This window comes from Alternaria rosae (genome assembly GCF_020736505.1).
Source record: "Alternaria rosae strain MPI-PUGE-AT-0040 chromosome Unknown BKA58scaffold_1, whole genome shotgun sequence".
Classification (NCBI taxonomy): domain Eukaryota; kingdom Fungi; phylum Ascomycota; class Dothideomycetes; order Pleosporales; family Pleosporaceae; genus Alternaria; species Alternaria rosae.
Window position 1 is genome coordinate 4,048,331 of NW_025763570.1, and position 13,248 is coordinate 4,061,578.

General features: G+C 52.9%; 4 protein-coding genes across 4 annotated transcripts; 2 read left to right on the forward strand and 2 right to left on the reverse strand.

Annotated features, from left to right (window-relative positions):
- Nucleotides 1–1,222: 1,222 nt before the first annotated feature.
- Nucleotides 1,223–2,134, forward strand: BKA58DRAFT_434603 (uncharacterized protein; the record flags this gene model as incomplete). The annotated part of the gene is made up of 3 exons (XM_046173277.1): nucleotides 1,223–1,319; nucleotides 1,370–1,811; nucleotides 1,879–2,134. The coding sequence occupies 3 exons, from the start codon at nucleotides 1,223–1,225 to the stop codon at nucleotides 2,132–2,134; spliced, it is 795 nt and encodes a 264-aa protein (XP_046031729.1).
- A 160-nt stretch (nucleotides 2,135–2,294) lies between these two features.
- On the reverse strand, nucleotides 2,295–7,805 carry BKA58DRAFT_329881 (cytohesin-2). The gene is made up of 5 exons (XM_046168142.1): nucleotides 7,167–7,805; nucleotides 4,571–7,116; nucleotides 3,886–4,521; nucleotides 3,343–3,838; nucleotides 2,295–3,291 (listed from the first exon to the last, which is right to left on the reverse strand). The coding sequence occupies exons 1-5, from the start codon at nucleotides 7,543–7,545 to the stop codon at nucleotides 2,525–2,527; spliced, it is 4,824 nt and encodes a 1,607-aa protein (XP_046031730.1). The 5' UTR covers nucleotides 7,546–7,805; the 3' UTR covers nucleotides 2,295–2,524.
- A 341-nt stretch (nucleotides 7,806–8,146) lies between these two features.
- Nucleotides 8,147–10,371, reverse strand: BKA58DRAFT_25796 (Anp1-domain-containing protein). Its single transcript, XM_046166765.1, has 3 exons — nucleotides 9,845–10,371; nucleotides 8,705–9,755; nucleotides 8,147–8,657 (listed from the first exon to the last, which is right to left on the reverse strand). The coding sequence occupies exons 1-3, from the start codon at nucleotides 9,949–9,951 to the stop codon at nucleotides 8,292–8,294; spliced, it is 1,524 nt and encodes a 507-aa protein (XP_046031731.1). The 5' UTR covers nucleotides 9,952–10,371; the 3' UTR covers nucleotides 8,147–8,291.
- Nucleotides 10,372–11,704: 1,333 nt separating this feature from the next.
- BKA58DRAFT_374012 (exoribonuclease family protein) lies at nucleotides 11,705–13,217 on the forward strand. Its single transcript, XM_046169280.1, has 2 exons — nucleotides 11,705–11,873; nucleotides 12,018–13,217. Exons 1-2 carry the CDS (start codon nucleotides 11,732–11,734, stop codon nucleotides 12,851–12,853), a joined length of 978 nt encoding a protein of 325 aa, XP_046031732.1. The 5' UTR covers nucleotides 11,705–11,731; the 3' UTR covers nucleotides 12,854–13,217.
- Nucleotides 13,218–13,248: the final 31 nt, after the last annotated feature.

The window sequence follows — 13,248 nt, forward strand, 5'->3', positions numbered from 1 at the left end:
CAGCGAGATGCGACGTCCAGAAAGTAGCAGACAAGAAGTTCCTTCCCAATCTGTGCATAGCCCCTGTCGTCATGGAGACAATACTAATCGTGCCTTATGGGGAGGATCCCCGGTTGTCGGCAAGTGGAGGCTATATCCATCTCATGGTATAGACACTTATTTGACTCACCATCGCATTGCTCACAAAAAAGCAGTAGTCATGCGCTGAGCCAAGCCGGACATGAAGTGTTTGGCGTACTGAGGACCGCGGACTTACAGGAGACCGCGGGTCGCGGTGGACCCAAACGTTCGCTTCCAGCTTCCAGGCCGTCTACCGAGGCAGGAACCAAGCACCGACCTCTGCGACATGCTTGCCAGACCCTTGGGTACCCACAGCTTCGATCGCATCGTGAATGCGCTTTTGTTTTTACATGATCGATTGATGCGTTAGGAGAAGTGTTGATGTCGCAAATCTTTGCAAGCCCTTTCTTCAACGAGATGGGTCGTTGACACTCCTTCCCAGAGCTCGACCATCGACTCCATCAAAACCATCAGCGCGCGCATCACCACTTCTGGATATGTGTTCACCCATCGCCCAAACATACCCTGCCGTTTACCCGCCTCTGCCTCCCCAAGCCTAAGCGCCACGCCTGGTAAGGCACTTGAGGTTTCCAAACGACCATGATGCAACTCGGCACTCCTCTCCCCACTTATCTTCAAACGGCATACTACCGCCTCACCCATGCGCTTTTCCCATGCCTTCTCTTGGCAAACAAGGCTGTCAAACATCGTTTAGGCTACGTGCAACAATGCGACAGCTTGGCCGCCCTGGTCTTACAGCTCGGGTATCCACATGGCTGTGCGCCATAGGTTGGCCTGTGGCTGCCCTAAGATTCCTCAGGCCATTTTCAATGTTTGAGGTGTTATGGGCAGGAGGTAAGCTACGTAGGCAAGATTCATGGTGTGGATAGAGGAGGCAAAAGATTGATTCGGGCGTGTGGAGGATGTGATAGCGGAGGATGCAAGCGTATATGAGCTAAAGTACTTGTAGGTGCATTCTTGCTCTATTGAAGTCTGTCTATCCTTTGTTCTCTTCGCATCACTCTTTTGACTACGCAAACCGTAGAACGGTCTTTACATAATCTCTACTTTCGATTCTTCAGTCCACCGTTGAACGGTAGTCTAGTTCCTATTTCTATATTCTCGATACCTTTTTGTAACTCAAGCTATTTGCTATCCCACAATGAAGTCATCCATCTTCTCCATCGCGCTGATCGCTACCGCGAGTGCGCTTCCAGGCCCGGCCTTTAGGACTGTCAACAGACTGCCTAGTATCAAGTGTAGGTCACACATAGATCTTCTCATCTTTTCTCAGCTAACCAAACGTAAGCCAACCCACTTCGCCGCGCCAGCCAGATCATCCCCGTAATTGTCGGCGGTCCCCAGGATACTTTCATCCCCAACACCATCACCGCAGCAGTCGGCGACATTGTCCAATTCCAGTTCTCCAACGGCAACCACACCGTCACGCAGTCGACTGCCGATACAGCATGCACTCCCATGGATGGGGGTGTCCACAGCGGTCACATCCCCTTCGAAGACGGCCAGACAGATGTCGGAACCTTCAACATGCCCGTCACTAGTGCTGACCCCATGTTCCTGTACTGTGCTACTGGACCGCATTGCCAGGAGGGTCAGGTCATGATGATCAACCCTGCCAGTACGCAACAGCTGGCCGACTATGTCAAGTTGAGCCAGCAGAGCGAATCGAGCACGGATGGCACTGATGTTGTGGGTGGAACGGCCGGCAAACTTGCTCTAGATGCTGCTGCGTAAGTCTTGATCCCTCCCAACATTTTGGTCGTGCTTCCGATCATACAAATACTAACTCTCTTACAGCTTTGTACCTGCACCCCCCGAGGATCCCGCTGCTGCCCCTCCCGCCCCTCCCGCCGAGGCGCCAGCTGAGGCACCTCCCGCTGAAGAAGCCCCTGCAACGACATCTGCCGCAGAAGCCCCAGCAGAGACGACAGCCGCTGCCGAAGCACCCGCCGAGGCACCCCCTGCTGAGATGCCTATGACTACCGCAGAAGCAGCTCCCGCCGAGACTTCCGCTGCTGCTGCTGCTGCTGCTGCTGCCATGGCTCATGCTTGAAGTGAACAAGGGGCCACGGGAGGAGGGAGTTTTCAATGTAGATTTTTCGAGAGATAGATGAAGTATTCGAATGTGTACATCCAAGCCAGGTAATGGGCCTTTTGCTCATGATGCGGTTTATTTGACTCTTAGTGCAGTGAGCAAATGTGTATGAAGTCTTGTGCCATGTTCTACTGACGATCAGTCATTTGCATTGTCTCAACGAGGAGGACATGACAGTTTGTTAGTACGAAAGAGATCATGAAGCAGCACATTGGACATCATGCTGTGTCATGTCATGTAATTCTCTTCATTACCTCTCTCACTCCATCTATCCTGCAATGCGATAACAATGCTGACCTTGCGTATCATAATCCCCTCCTATCTGATGCCATCATGATAAAGAAGATCCTAGCCTTCCTTCTCAGCGACCTTCTCCCTCTCCTCTTCACCCTCCTCACTACCGTCCGCAGTCTCTCCACTACTACTACCTCCCTTCTTCCTCTCGGCGACATCCATCTCCCTGCCATCAATCACCGGCTCACTCTTCGCCGCTCGCTCGTCCTTACTCGGTCGCGGTCTCGCAGGCTTTCCAGCTTCTTCCGGGAACAGCTCCGCAAAGAGGTTGGGTTGGAAGCGATTGATGCGCTTCCAGGTTTCGTGCCAGAGTTCCTCTCGTTTGGGGTTTTCATCAGGCGGTGCAAGATATCCGCCATTGCTGAGTACCAAAAGCATGTTTTTGAGGTTCTCGGCAACGGCTTCTTCCATATCGCCTTGCCCACTGTTGCCCAAGCGATCCATGAGGCCGACTATTGTGATCCACAAGTCTTCAAAAGATAGACTCTTTTCTCCGTCCTCGTTCTCTTCGCCTGACAAGCCGTCAAGCAGCACTAGATAGTGGAGGAAGACCTTACTCAGCAATGTGGCGGCCCTGACTCGGGTTTCGCTCATGCCCAGAGGATCAGATTGATAGACCTCTGGTTTGAGAAGCTGGGTGATGAGGGGTATGAGGACTTCGCTGAAGATTGCGGTCCATTCTCGATGCTCGGGGGAGGCGAGGTCGTTGGAAAGAAGAGTTCGTTGGAGTGAGGAAAAAGCTTGCTGGCGCAGGGAGCGGCAGGGGTTGAGACATTGATGTGCGAGGGTCTTGAGGATAGGAGACCAGTACGCAGTCCATGCTGAGATTGTGTTAGCACCTGGATGCTTAGTGAGGTGGTAAATCGTCCTACCTTCAGTAGTCTCGAGGTGAGACTGCTCGATGAAGTTTGGTACCCTGCTGGAAAGTTGGAAGACAATGCTCATAGCAGTGCTACCGCGTACGACAACTTCGTTGCTCTCAAGCTTCTTAGGCTTCTGGCCCTTGTTACGTCGTGCAGCCTGGTCATGCAATTGCTCTTCCCGAGCTCCCACTTGAGCTGCAGTTGCGAACTCATTGAGAAGCGCAATCGCAGCTTCGTAGTTATCAGCAGTGATGCCGGGTTGAGGCGAAGTAGTAAGGTCTTCGACGAGTTGGAACACATCCCCCGCAGCATCTGGCACTCCTGAAAGCCTGCTGAGAATGGTCCAGAAATCTGGTGATCCTGCAAGTTCGCTGCGAAGAGCGTTTGAACCCTTACAGCAGTCTGTCAGTCCCTTGAGGATCGGTTGTGCGCACTCGTGCAGCAGAGCATCACTGAAGCTGGAGAACGTGTGCATAAGGACTGGCGCACGGATAAAGTCGTAGTCCTATGTCAATTAGTGTTGGATTATCCCGGAAGTGCATTAAAACTTACGTTGCTGGCTTTGAGTAGGCTCAGAAGATAGTATACCGATCGTGCAATGACCACATAGTGATGCTTAGGAGCGTCTCGGATGACAGACGCCAAAGCATCCGTTACATCCTTTGCAAGCTCCTTGACCGTCTCTTCATCCCTCAGTGCTAGGACAGTCGCCAGCTCAAGGACGAAAACAAGACTTGGGTCGTACAGCGGACCTTTGCCCTTCTGTCTAGGGCCGGTCGTTCGCGGACTTGCGCCAGGTATCTCAGGCTTCACAACGATGACTCTAGGTGAACCATCTTCAGGTAGATGCTCAAGCAAAGATGATAGAAGCGATCGCAGAGACTCCACTGGTAGCTGGCTAATGTTCGCAAGGATATCTTCGAAGTGACATTCCTTGACAGTATCCACAGTACAAAGTGTGTACTCAATCTCTTGGTCGGATGGCTCCGGAGGCTCGTCATTGGCAAAGCTCGACACATATGATGTCAGGGCTGAGAAGATGCCAGTATCTGCTGGACGCTCTGCACGGTCGATGATTTGTGCTGGATTCTGGAGTGGTATGGGTGCTAGAGCGAGCGTCTTCTGGAAAGAAAGAAAGTAGGGTGGTATCAGCGAGTTGACGAACAAATTCACCATGATGCGAATGAGCTAGTGTTGTTAGCAACGTGCAGAAGAACAACAAAATCGACAATCTTACATGTTGCCAGCCATCCCTTATCGATGCTTCGTTACCCTTGATGACCTGGAACAAGACTACGGTCGCTAGCTGCGCCCTGCCGTCACGACCGAAGCGCACAGCAGTCTCGCTGACCATGACGCTCTTCTTGTCGGCTTGAACCTCCGTGTTGAGCGAAGTGCTTGGTGGCACATCAGGCGCTAATGTGCTGATGTACGACAAACAAGAGATGATACGGTCAAGAGCATCAGTCAGGCCGTACTTAGCAGCAATTTGGGCGCATTGGTCAAAGCCCTGCACAACGCGTGAGAAGACTGCATCGTCAGTAGCAGACATGAACACGTAGGATAGGGTCGCTATGATTGGCTTCCACGTCGCAGCGAACATATCCGCATCGAAGATGTTGGTGTCGCAGATGACAATATCGGACGTCGACTGACACTTGACCAGGAGCTCTTTCCAAGCGTGGTCGTATGCGTTTCGATCGCTGTGCTCCTCGGGTAATATGATCTCGCGATTCTTGATGGACTCGTAGATTCCTTGCAAGAACTCAGGTTCAAAGTCCTTGCCATTGTTAACACCTCGAACGTTCTTGGTGAAATCTTCCAGCTGCATTCGCTTCGTCTTCAAGTTGGGGTTGTGTTGATCGGTGTTCAGCATAATGACAGCGTATGTGAGGATATAGATGGCATCGCCGTTGGCAATCCCCTCAGGCTTGACCATGTTGAAGTACGTCTCAGAGAATTCTGTCAGAATTCGCTCGATCAGGGCCGATTCACCAGGTAGACGGAAGGCGTGCAGGAGCTGTCGAAGCGCTTCATCTATCCGCTGTCCTTTGAAGTCGAACAAGTTGATGAACTCGCTCAAGATCGCCTCATTTCCTCTCTTGGAGATGAATTCGCCCAATACTTTCTTATCGACTCTTGTAGTACCTTTGACAAACTCAGCGATGCATTTAGGATCGTCTGGGTCTCGGATGATTCCCTGTTGTGCAAGGTAGGCGATACCAGCCTTGGGTTTCTCGTTGAATTTAGTTGCACCGCGGATGATGATCGCCTTGCGCGCTCGCTGCTCACGGAGTGACTCAACACTTGGATAGCCTTCTGTTACAGGCTCATCGTCGAGGCGATCTGCCATGGATTGCACAAAGCCAAGCAGTGCGTCCAAACACAGTGGAGGTACATTGACAGTACTCCATGTCGCAGAGTCTGGGAAAGCGTTTCTGGAGAGAAGTCCTACAATATCCATGCAGACATCTCCACGATCAATCTCACAGTCGTAGTTGACGAAAAGCTCTGCCATGTAGGAAGGTATCCGGACCAAGCCACCCAAGTTCTCCACCATGGCTTCTCGAGCATCCGGCTTTCGGGCACCTCCCTCCAGGCCCAGCTTTTGCCGATCCTTGACAGGCACTGGAGTTGAACGACCGCTTGAGTTGCTCTTTTGTTGCGGCGGCTGCTTGATCAGACTAGGCGCACTTGGAACTCCTTCGTATAATGAAGGTTCGATGCCCGGCTCAATGGGTATTTCAACTCGTGGAAAGAGGCATGCGACCAAGTATGAGAGGTAAAGCTCTTGTTGCAGCTTGAGCACATTTCGGCATGTCGCCAGCAACGTACCAGCAACACGCAATGACTCGTTCAATATGGCCATATTGTCTGATCTGACGAGCTGGAAGATGTGCCTGCACAAAGTGTCCTTGGCCAGATTCGCCAGACTGGGATGGCTTGCTATCGATGGCCCAGCAACTTCGAGCGCAACGTCGACGATGCGCAAGGCCATGACGCGCATGGTGTCGGTGTGTTGGCGGTCGTGGGGGTCCAGCAGATCAACCAATACTCTGAACAGCTCTCTTATGGACGGCAAGGAGTAAGGCTTGATCTCGAGAGGGGTTTGTGGCTGTCCATCCGCGGCGGTCGCCGGTAGATCGAGGGTACTGCTCGCAGGGTTCGCGGTGCTGTCGTTGTCTTCCTGTCCCTTCTCAGGATCGACTGGTTGCTGAAGCGCTTCGACCTTGTGCTGTGCAGAGTCTCCCTCGCCATTTGCAGTTGGGTCCATTCTCAAACCATCTTGCTCGTCTTTTCCTTCCAGCTCTTCGTCCATGGCGTCCAGCTCATCCGGCGATTCAATCTCGAGCGTCTTCAGTCTGCGGAATATGACCTGACACATGGACACCATGGCAATCTCTGCCGAGCGTCGAAGCAATTCTGACAGTCTCGCCTGGCAGCACATGCTCAAGCCTGTCTCCATCATCTCGCATACGCTCTCGTCGCCCAGTACCTCTCCTCCCCGGCCTGAGATCATGACTTCCATAAGCCTGAGGATACGAAGGAGAACGATCTCGTCAGCAGCCGAGTCGCTGGCTTCGAATCGGCAGTGTGTGATGGCGGAGGAGAGCTGCTGCATAGCTTCTGGTAGACGTGGAGAGTCATGGCCAATGATGCCATACGACAGGAATTTGGTTATAGCGATGAGGGCGAGCGAGGTTATGGGCGCGGAGGTGGAGGAGGAGCGGATGACTTGTAGGAAGGGGTGGAGCATGGAGGGGGTATCGAAGGTCCGGATGTCTGGTGTAGCATTAGCATTGCCCATGTATCGTCCCGACTGTAGCATTCACCTTTGCAACCCTTCAGGTCGTTCCTCAGGCGCGCAAAGGCAGACATGAGGGGGTTGTCCTGCATGCTCTTGCCCTTCTTCCCCCGCAGGCCCCATCTGCTCGGTACGGCCTCCTCTTGCTCGCCCGCGCTTATGATGCCCTGTCCCGTGCGGTCGCGTCGTTGCACAGCTGGTGTCTTGTTGGAAGAGCTCCCTAGGATAGCCGCGACTGACGAGTGTGCCCAGCGGGCATGCTTTCGCATCGCCGACGTGACGGTAATGCATTCTGTCACCACCAGAGCTACTGGGTTGACTGCGACAGTAATAGGTCGGGGATCCAGGTCGACGATTGTTTCTTGGAGTGTCGACGCGACATGATCGTCGCCGTCGGTGCTCGACATGGCGCTGAAAGGTGTGCGGTATACGTGTGTATGCGACAGGAGTGTGGTGCGCGGCGTCGTGTCTTTATGGTGGAGGGCACATGGACAGCTATAGGTCTACTTCAGTCGACTTGAAAGATGACACGCATCCTCCCGATTGCTGCTGCCTGGTAATAAACCGAATATTGAGGTGTTTGGGGTGTGGAATGATCTTTACCCTCGACAATCTGTCCTCAAGTCGCACGCAATCGATTCCAGGCGTCGAGTTGCACCGTCCGAACATTTGGCGGCTTAGCTCTAGCGGAGTTTCGGAGGTGCTGAGGCCAGGGGTCCGGCCAGCGTCAGACGCCGGCCATGACGAAACACAGAAGCATGCAAAGTTGTGCTAATCTTTCCCGCTTGGATTTCATAACGTTCTTTGATATTGTTACAAACAAACGTAGTGCTCATCTACTGCTGAACCTACAACGCCTATGATGCAAGAGCTGCTGTCTAATGTGTACATTCCTCCGCATCGTCTTCAAACACCCTCCAAGCAGAAATGCCACCATCCGAAGCCGAGTCCGCCAAGTATTGCTGCCTTGGGAATCTGTAGGCTATAATGAAAGCATGCAGTAGATCGAAAGAAACAAAGGTCAGATCTGTGCCCAATCTGCCTCAATCGTTGTGTCGTTGCTGTGGTGGTTCGACCCACCGTGGTCCAATATTGCGAACATGGATGCAGACCGAGGTCCCGTACCCTTGGGATTATGTGGGTGCTGTAACGACTACGATTGATCGCCCTCCTTCTTTTCGACTGGCTTCTCCTCTCTGGTGTCTGCCTGATTCGACTCCTGTTTCGCTGCTGCTTCTTGTTGCCTGGCCTTTTCGGCTGCGGCCTTCTCCTCGTTCTTTGCTTGCTGAACCATGTCTTGAACCGCCGCCTTCTCTTTCTCCCAGTCGCTCTTCTTCTCGTCAAAGTTCTCCTTAATCTTGTTCTCCTTTGCCTTCTTGGCCTCTTCCTCGGCCTCCTTTGCCTTGCGTTCCTTCTCCATCTCTTCCATGTGACGAATGTCGTCGACACTGGGTTCGTAAAGATGCCAAATAGTGTAGTGGGGAAGGCCGACGACGGAGAATTTCATGCGCTTTGCCATCTGCCATGTGTTAGCTCTGTTGTGCGAGGTGTAATGACATAGCTCACCTTGCCGAATCCCTCCGTCTCAGCGTGCTTCTCGAAACTGAACGCAGGGAAGTGGACACCGGAACGGAAGACCTTGGCTTTCGCAAGAATACTGACACCACCAACACCGTCAATTTCCATTTCCATGTCTGGGTCGCCGTAGGGATCGCGAAGGTAGGCCAAATGCGGGCGCCAGGTAGCGTACTCTGCGTATCCCTCAACAATGACTGCATCCTCGTCGAGAGTGTCGGCAAGAGCAAGAGCCGTCTCGGATTCTTGCCAGGAGTTCAGATCGTATGGCTGCTCTCCGCCGAGCCAGTCCGGAAGCGGTCGCCAGACGTCTAAGTAAGATGTTAGCAGTGCAAACTTGTACCATGTGTGGCCGTACATACTCGGTACAATGACATCCTTGTTGTGTCGCATCAGATCTTCCAAGATTGTAAAGGGAGCAGTCTCCACATCGACGTCTCTCCAATAGACCCAGCTGTGCGTTGGTCGCAAAGCAGCGCTCAGCAGCCAGTTTCGCGCCTGCGCCATTGACTTTCGGCGGCCAGCCTGTGCCGCAAAACCGTGACGACTCTCAACATCTTGGTTGACCTTTTGTCCGAAATCCTTCTCCATGATGGAGATCTCGCCAAATTGCTGCTTGGGATCGGGATTGGCCTGTAGCTCCTCCAACTTCTCTGTCAAGAGAGAAATGGTGTTGTCCTTGGAATCTCCAACGAGGAACGCCAAGTCAATAAGGTTGTGCGGGTAGGTGAGGTTCTTTAGATGGCCAAAGAACATGGGCAAATGCGGAGCCGCGTCTCGCAACGGAGCGCATAGCAGGATGCGTTCTTCCCGCTCCCATCCCCTTGCCGTGCCTTGGACATTGTTTAGGTCGTAGTATCGTACCGTTTCGAGTTGCGCGTCATCGCTCGTAGTGAGTAAGCTGAGAGGCCCGGAGCCCAGGTTCGGTCGCAAGTCGGGGAAGAAGAAGAATAGGGCGGTAAAGAACAGCGAGCCTACGATCAGCAAGCGCTGGATCAGTGTTCTCCGCCGCCGGAGCGCGGGCTGTGACCGTGGCTGGAATCTGAAGGTGCACCGAGTGTTAGAACCATGTTCATTTAGGTTGTGAGGGTAAAGGAGGCGCAGGATGCTGGCTGCGCGGGCTCGACGTACTTGTGAGGTTGGATTGAAAAGGTGCCCCCTCCTTGTGAGGGATATGCCCCGTTGGAAAAGGCATGGCGGTGCATCTTCCCTTTTGACGAGGAATGTAATGGCAACATCCAGAGAGATGGGCGCCAAATGTCGAATGCTCCCTTGGAGAACCCCGGTCACCGAAGACCCGCCAGATCACCAAGTTGCTGATCGGAGCACCACTTTGCACTCCTTGTTGATCTCCACCAGGGGAATTGCCGCTCCTCAGTGTAGTCGCGAGGTTGGACGCTTCGATGTCCGTCTTCAGATTGGTGTCCGCGTGCGTTTGGGGTGTTGCGCGTCTTTGATAACCTCCGTCGTAGGGCCAAGGATTTGTTCGCTAAGGCCACGGTGACGTCCGGACAGGTTGCTGATAGCTCGGTCGCGTCGCAGCGGATGTTGCCGAATCAATCGACTCGACGCGCAGCGCTGACGAGATGCACGGTGGTGGTCGTTCGAGTGCTGCCACTTTGCCAGATCCCCGAGGTGGGAGGCTAAGCCAAGCCACCTAGCATGGCCGTTTCAGACTTGTAGAGCAATGATGTGCAGGAGTGGCTATCCCCGTCCAAGCAGCGAATGGTAACGGTACACGAACGAGGATGAGCTAGACTTTCGTATTCTTGACATTGCGTCGTATATTGCACAGGGGTCACGCAGGAATGAGGGGGAAACAGCACGTTGCGTTGCTGCAACCGCGAATTGTCCCATTGCAAGGAATCGAGAGTGAATATCACGGGATACAGCAATGCAAAACAGTTATGCGTTAAATGAATGCATTCGATGTACGAGTATCTACTATAGCCAATACCATGACTCCCAGTATATCATTCTATGCTTCCTCTCAACAATCTGAGCGTCGTTAGCGATGCTCGAACAGCGATCTCGTAATAGTATCGACGTGTGTTGTGTACTCAGAAAGCCGTTTTAAATCATCCCCCATCGCCTGGCCTCGGGTCGCGGCAGCCCAAGACGGATTGCCGCGACTTTTGGCTCAAAGACCACAATAACGCGGCGTTGGACGAACCAACAGTGCAACTCCACAACCCGTCATCCCAGCCGAGACTGGTAGGGTGCGGGAGGGTGACCCGGCGACAGATGTCGTTGAATGGATAGACTAGTTTTCCTCCTTGAACGGAACGGGAGAGGGACGGGGTGCTTACCATGGACAGTAGGCTTGTTGTGGTAAGATCTAGAATGTGTGTCTGGTTACAATGTCAGCGAGATCCTTCAAATTGCGAAGTGATGAGCTGGAAGTGTAAAGTGATATCAGACAAAGGTAAGCGGTATAAATTTTCTTCAAAGAGATTCAGTAGCAGAACTGAAATAATACGATCATCATATAAAGCGAAGAGAGAAGAAAGAGTGAAGACTTACCACTAATCAGTATATGCTGAGGAGTGCTGTAGGTTAGCAGGATATATGGTGGCGCATGAGTTGGATGCCCAAGAAGACAGACTTGTGTCGCAGCCATGAGATCATAGCTAGATGCCTGCGAGTCGCATCATCGCGCGGTCTGGCTTAATACTGGACTGCATCTGAGCTGAGTTAGCTAGAGTCACAAAGTCTGATGCGAAAGCGGAAGCTCGAAAGTTGAAATCAGAGGGTGGTGCATGTTCAAAGCTCATCTAAGATCGCAAGAACTATTTCAAGGTATCAATCATAAAAGGGAGGAGAATGAAGGGAAAGGAGGTGAACGTACCTTGAGCGCGGATGTGAGGTAAGGAAAGAAAGTTGAACCGGACGCGCAAGAAAATTGAACTTGAGGGTCCCGAAATCTTGGCAGATCTGCGCTTAGTCATCCACTTTTCTGAACACCATGAAATCATCCGTATGTACGCAACGCACCAGCACAACACAATCACAGACAAGATGAACACAGACAGGAGAAGAAACAATGCGCCCAGTGGTGGTACGAGTGCGCCAGTATTCGCGCGCACTATAAGAGAGCCGCAGTACCTGGAAAAGCTGAGGCCGACAAGGTCAAGAGGCGCGAATGAGCTTCGCAGGATCTGTAAGTGCCCGAAAGACCCCGTTTGTCTCCCTACGCATGGATTTAGAGCTCGATTGGAGCGATGTCGGTTTCAACAGCTGTCAGCGAGCTGCATGTCGTCTGCAATGCGTATCCATACATGTTCTGCTTCTAATACATCAGCAGTCCTCCAAACATCCATCATACCCTCAGCGTCGGGTTCTGCGTACCTCGAAATACCCTCCTCCTCCCCCGCGACCAAGTCGACCCTCATCCCGCCGACTTCATCTCTCAAGATCACGGCTTCTATACAGGGCCCCAAGCCTCTTCCCCGTAGCGCGCCCTTCAGTCCTTCGCTCCTCCTTACAACCACGGTTAAGTTTGCGCCGTTCGCAACACGACAACGGCGAGGCTACATACGTGATTCGGCAGAGCGCGACCTGGGAGTTCATCTAGAGACTGCGCTACGAGGTGTCATCATCGGAGAGAGATGGCCCAAGAGCGGGGTTGAAGTTGTAGTCACCATACTGGAAGGAGATGAAGATGGCTGGTGGGGAGATTCTGCTAGCGGGGGCAGCGCTGCTGGGAGTGGATGGGGTCTATTGAACGTGCTAGCAGGATGCATCACGGTCGCCAGCGCTGCCATAACGGACGCCGGGATAGACTGCGTCGATGTGGTGTGTGGAGGTGTCGCCGCGATCACGCGAAACCCCGAGTCAAAACGAGAGCAAGAGCCGGCTAGAATACTCGATCCCTGTCCAGCGGAACACAAGGAGGTTGTTGCTGCCTGTGTAGTCGGATACCTGGCTTCAAGAGACGAGATCACAGAGATATGGATGAAGGGGGACGTCGGCTCAGATCCAGATGCTTTGATCGAGGGAGCCACGCATGCCGCCGTTGGCAGTCTCGCAGTGGTCAAAGAAGTTCTGCTCGAAGCGCTGCAAGCCAAGTTCCGGGGTCAGATCGAGGCGAGCGAAAGCGGTATGAAAAGGAAGGCACAAGATGTGGACATGACAGGATGAGGCGGAGCACCAGAAAGCTTGTTACACTGTCTCCAGTTCGCAGCTTTGAACACGCAAGATAGCCAAACGCCAGGCGACTGGCGCCTCAACCGCCGACGCAAGGTCGTTGCCGATAACGTCGACCCTCACCTGGTGGGTAAGCTTCGGAACGATCTACAGATTGTGGCCTCGTTGGTATGGCGTTCTCAAAATGCATAGCTTCGGCGTTCAAAACCGCCCGAGCAGGACAAGCTCATGCGTGTGGACCTCGAAGCCTAAACTTCGCGGCTAAGGGGACCCACTTGTATCCACCTGGAGTAGACGTTGAGCCCAAGTGCAGAAACTACCTTAGCCGACATGTATAGAATACGATTTTGTCCGTCTGTTTCCATAATCGACTTGACGCTATCAGTGAA

What these genes read in the sequence shown, in the direction of transcription:
- BKA58DRAFT_329881 (XM_046168142.1), bottom strand. Translation starts at nt 7,545, where the DNA reads ATGTCGAGCACCGACGGCGACGATCATGTCGCGTCGACACTCCAAGAA. An exon ending in CGACCTGAAGGGTTGCAAAG is followed by an intron (nt 7,117 to 7,166) that starts GTGAATGCTACA and finishes ATGCTACACCAG; the next exon opens with ACATCCGGACCTTCGATACC. An exon ending in TCACCTCGAGACTACTGAAG is followed by an intron (nt 3,292 to 3,342) that starts GTAGGACGATTT and finishes ACACAATCTCAG; the next exon opens with CATGGACTGCGTACTGGTCT.
- BKA58DRAFT_25796 (XM_046166765.1), bottom strand. Translation starts at nt 9,951, where the DNA reads ATGTTGCCATTACATTCCTCGTCAAAAGGGAAGATGCACCGCCATGCC. An exon ending in TTTTCAATCCAACCTCACAA is followed by an intron (nt 9,756 to 9,844) that starts GTACGTCGAGCC and finishes GTGCACCTTCAG; the next exon opens with ATTCCAGCCACGGTCACAGC. An exon ending in AGACGGAGGGATTCGGCAAG is followed by an intron (nt 8,658 to 8,704) that starts GTGAGCTATGTC and finishes AACACATGGCAG; the next exon opens with ATGGCAAAGCGCATGAAATT.
- BKA58DRAFT_374012 (XM_046169280.1), top strand. Translation starts at nt 11,732, where the DNA reads ATGAACACAGACAGGAGAAGAAACAATGCGCCCAGTGGTGGTACGAGT. An exon ending in GAATGAGCTTCGCAGGATCT is followed by an intron (nt 11,874 to 12,017) that starts GTAAGTGCCCGA and finishes ATACATCAGCAG; the next exon opens with TCCTCCAAACATCCATCATA.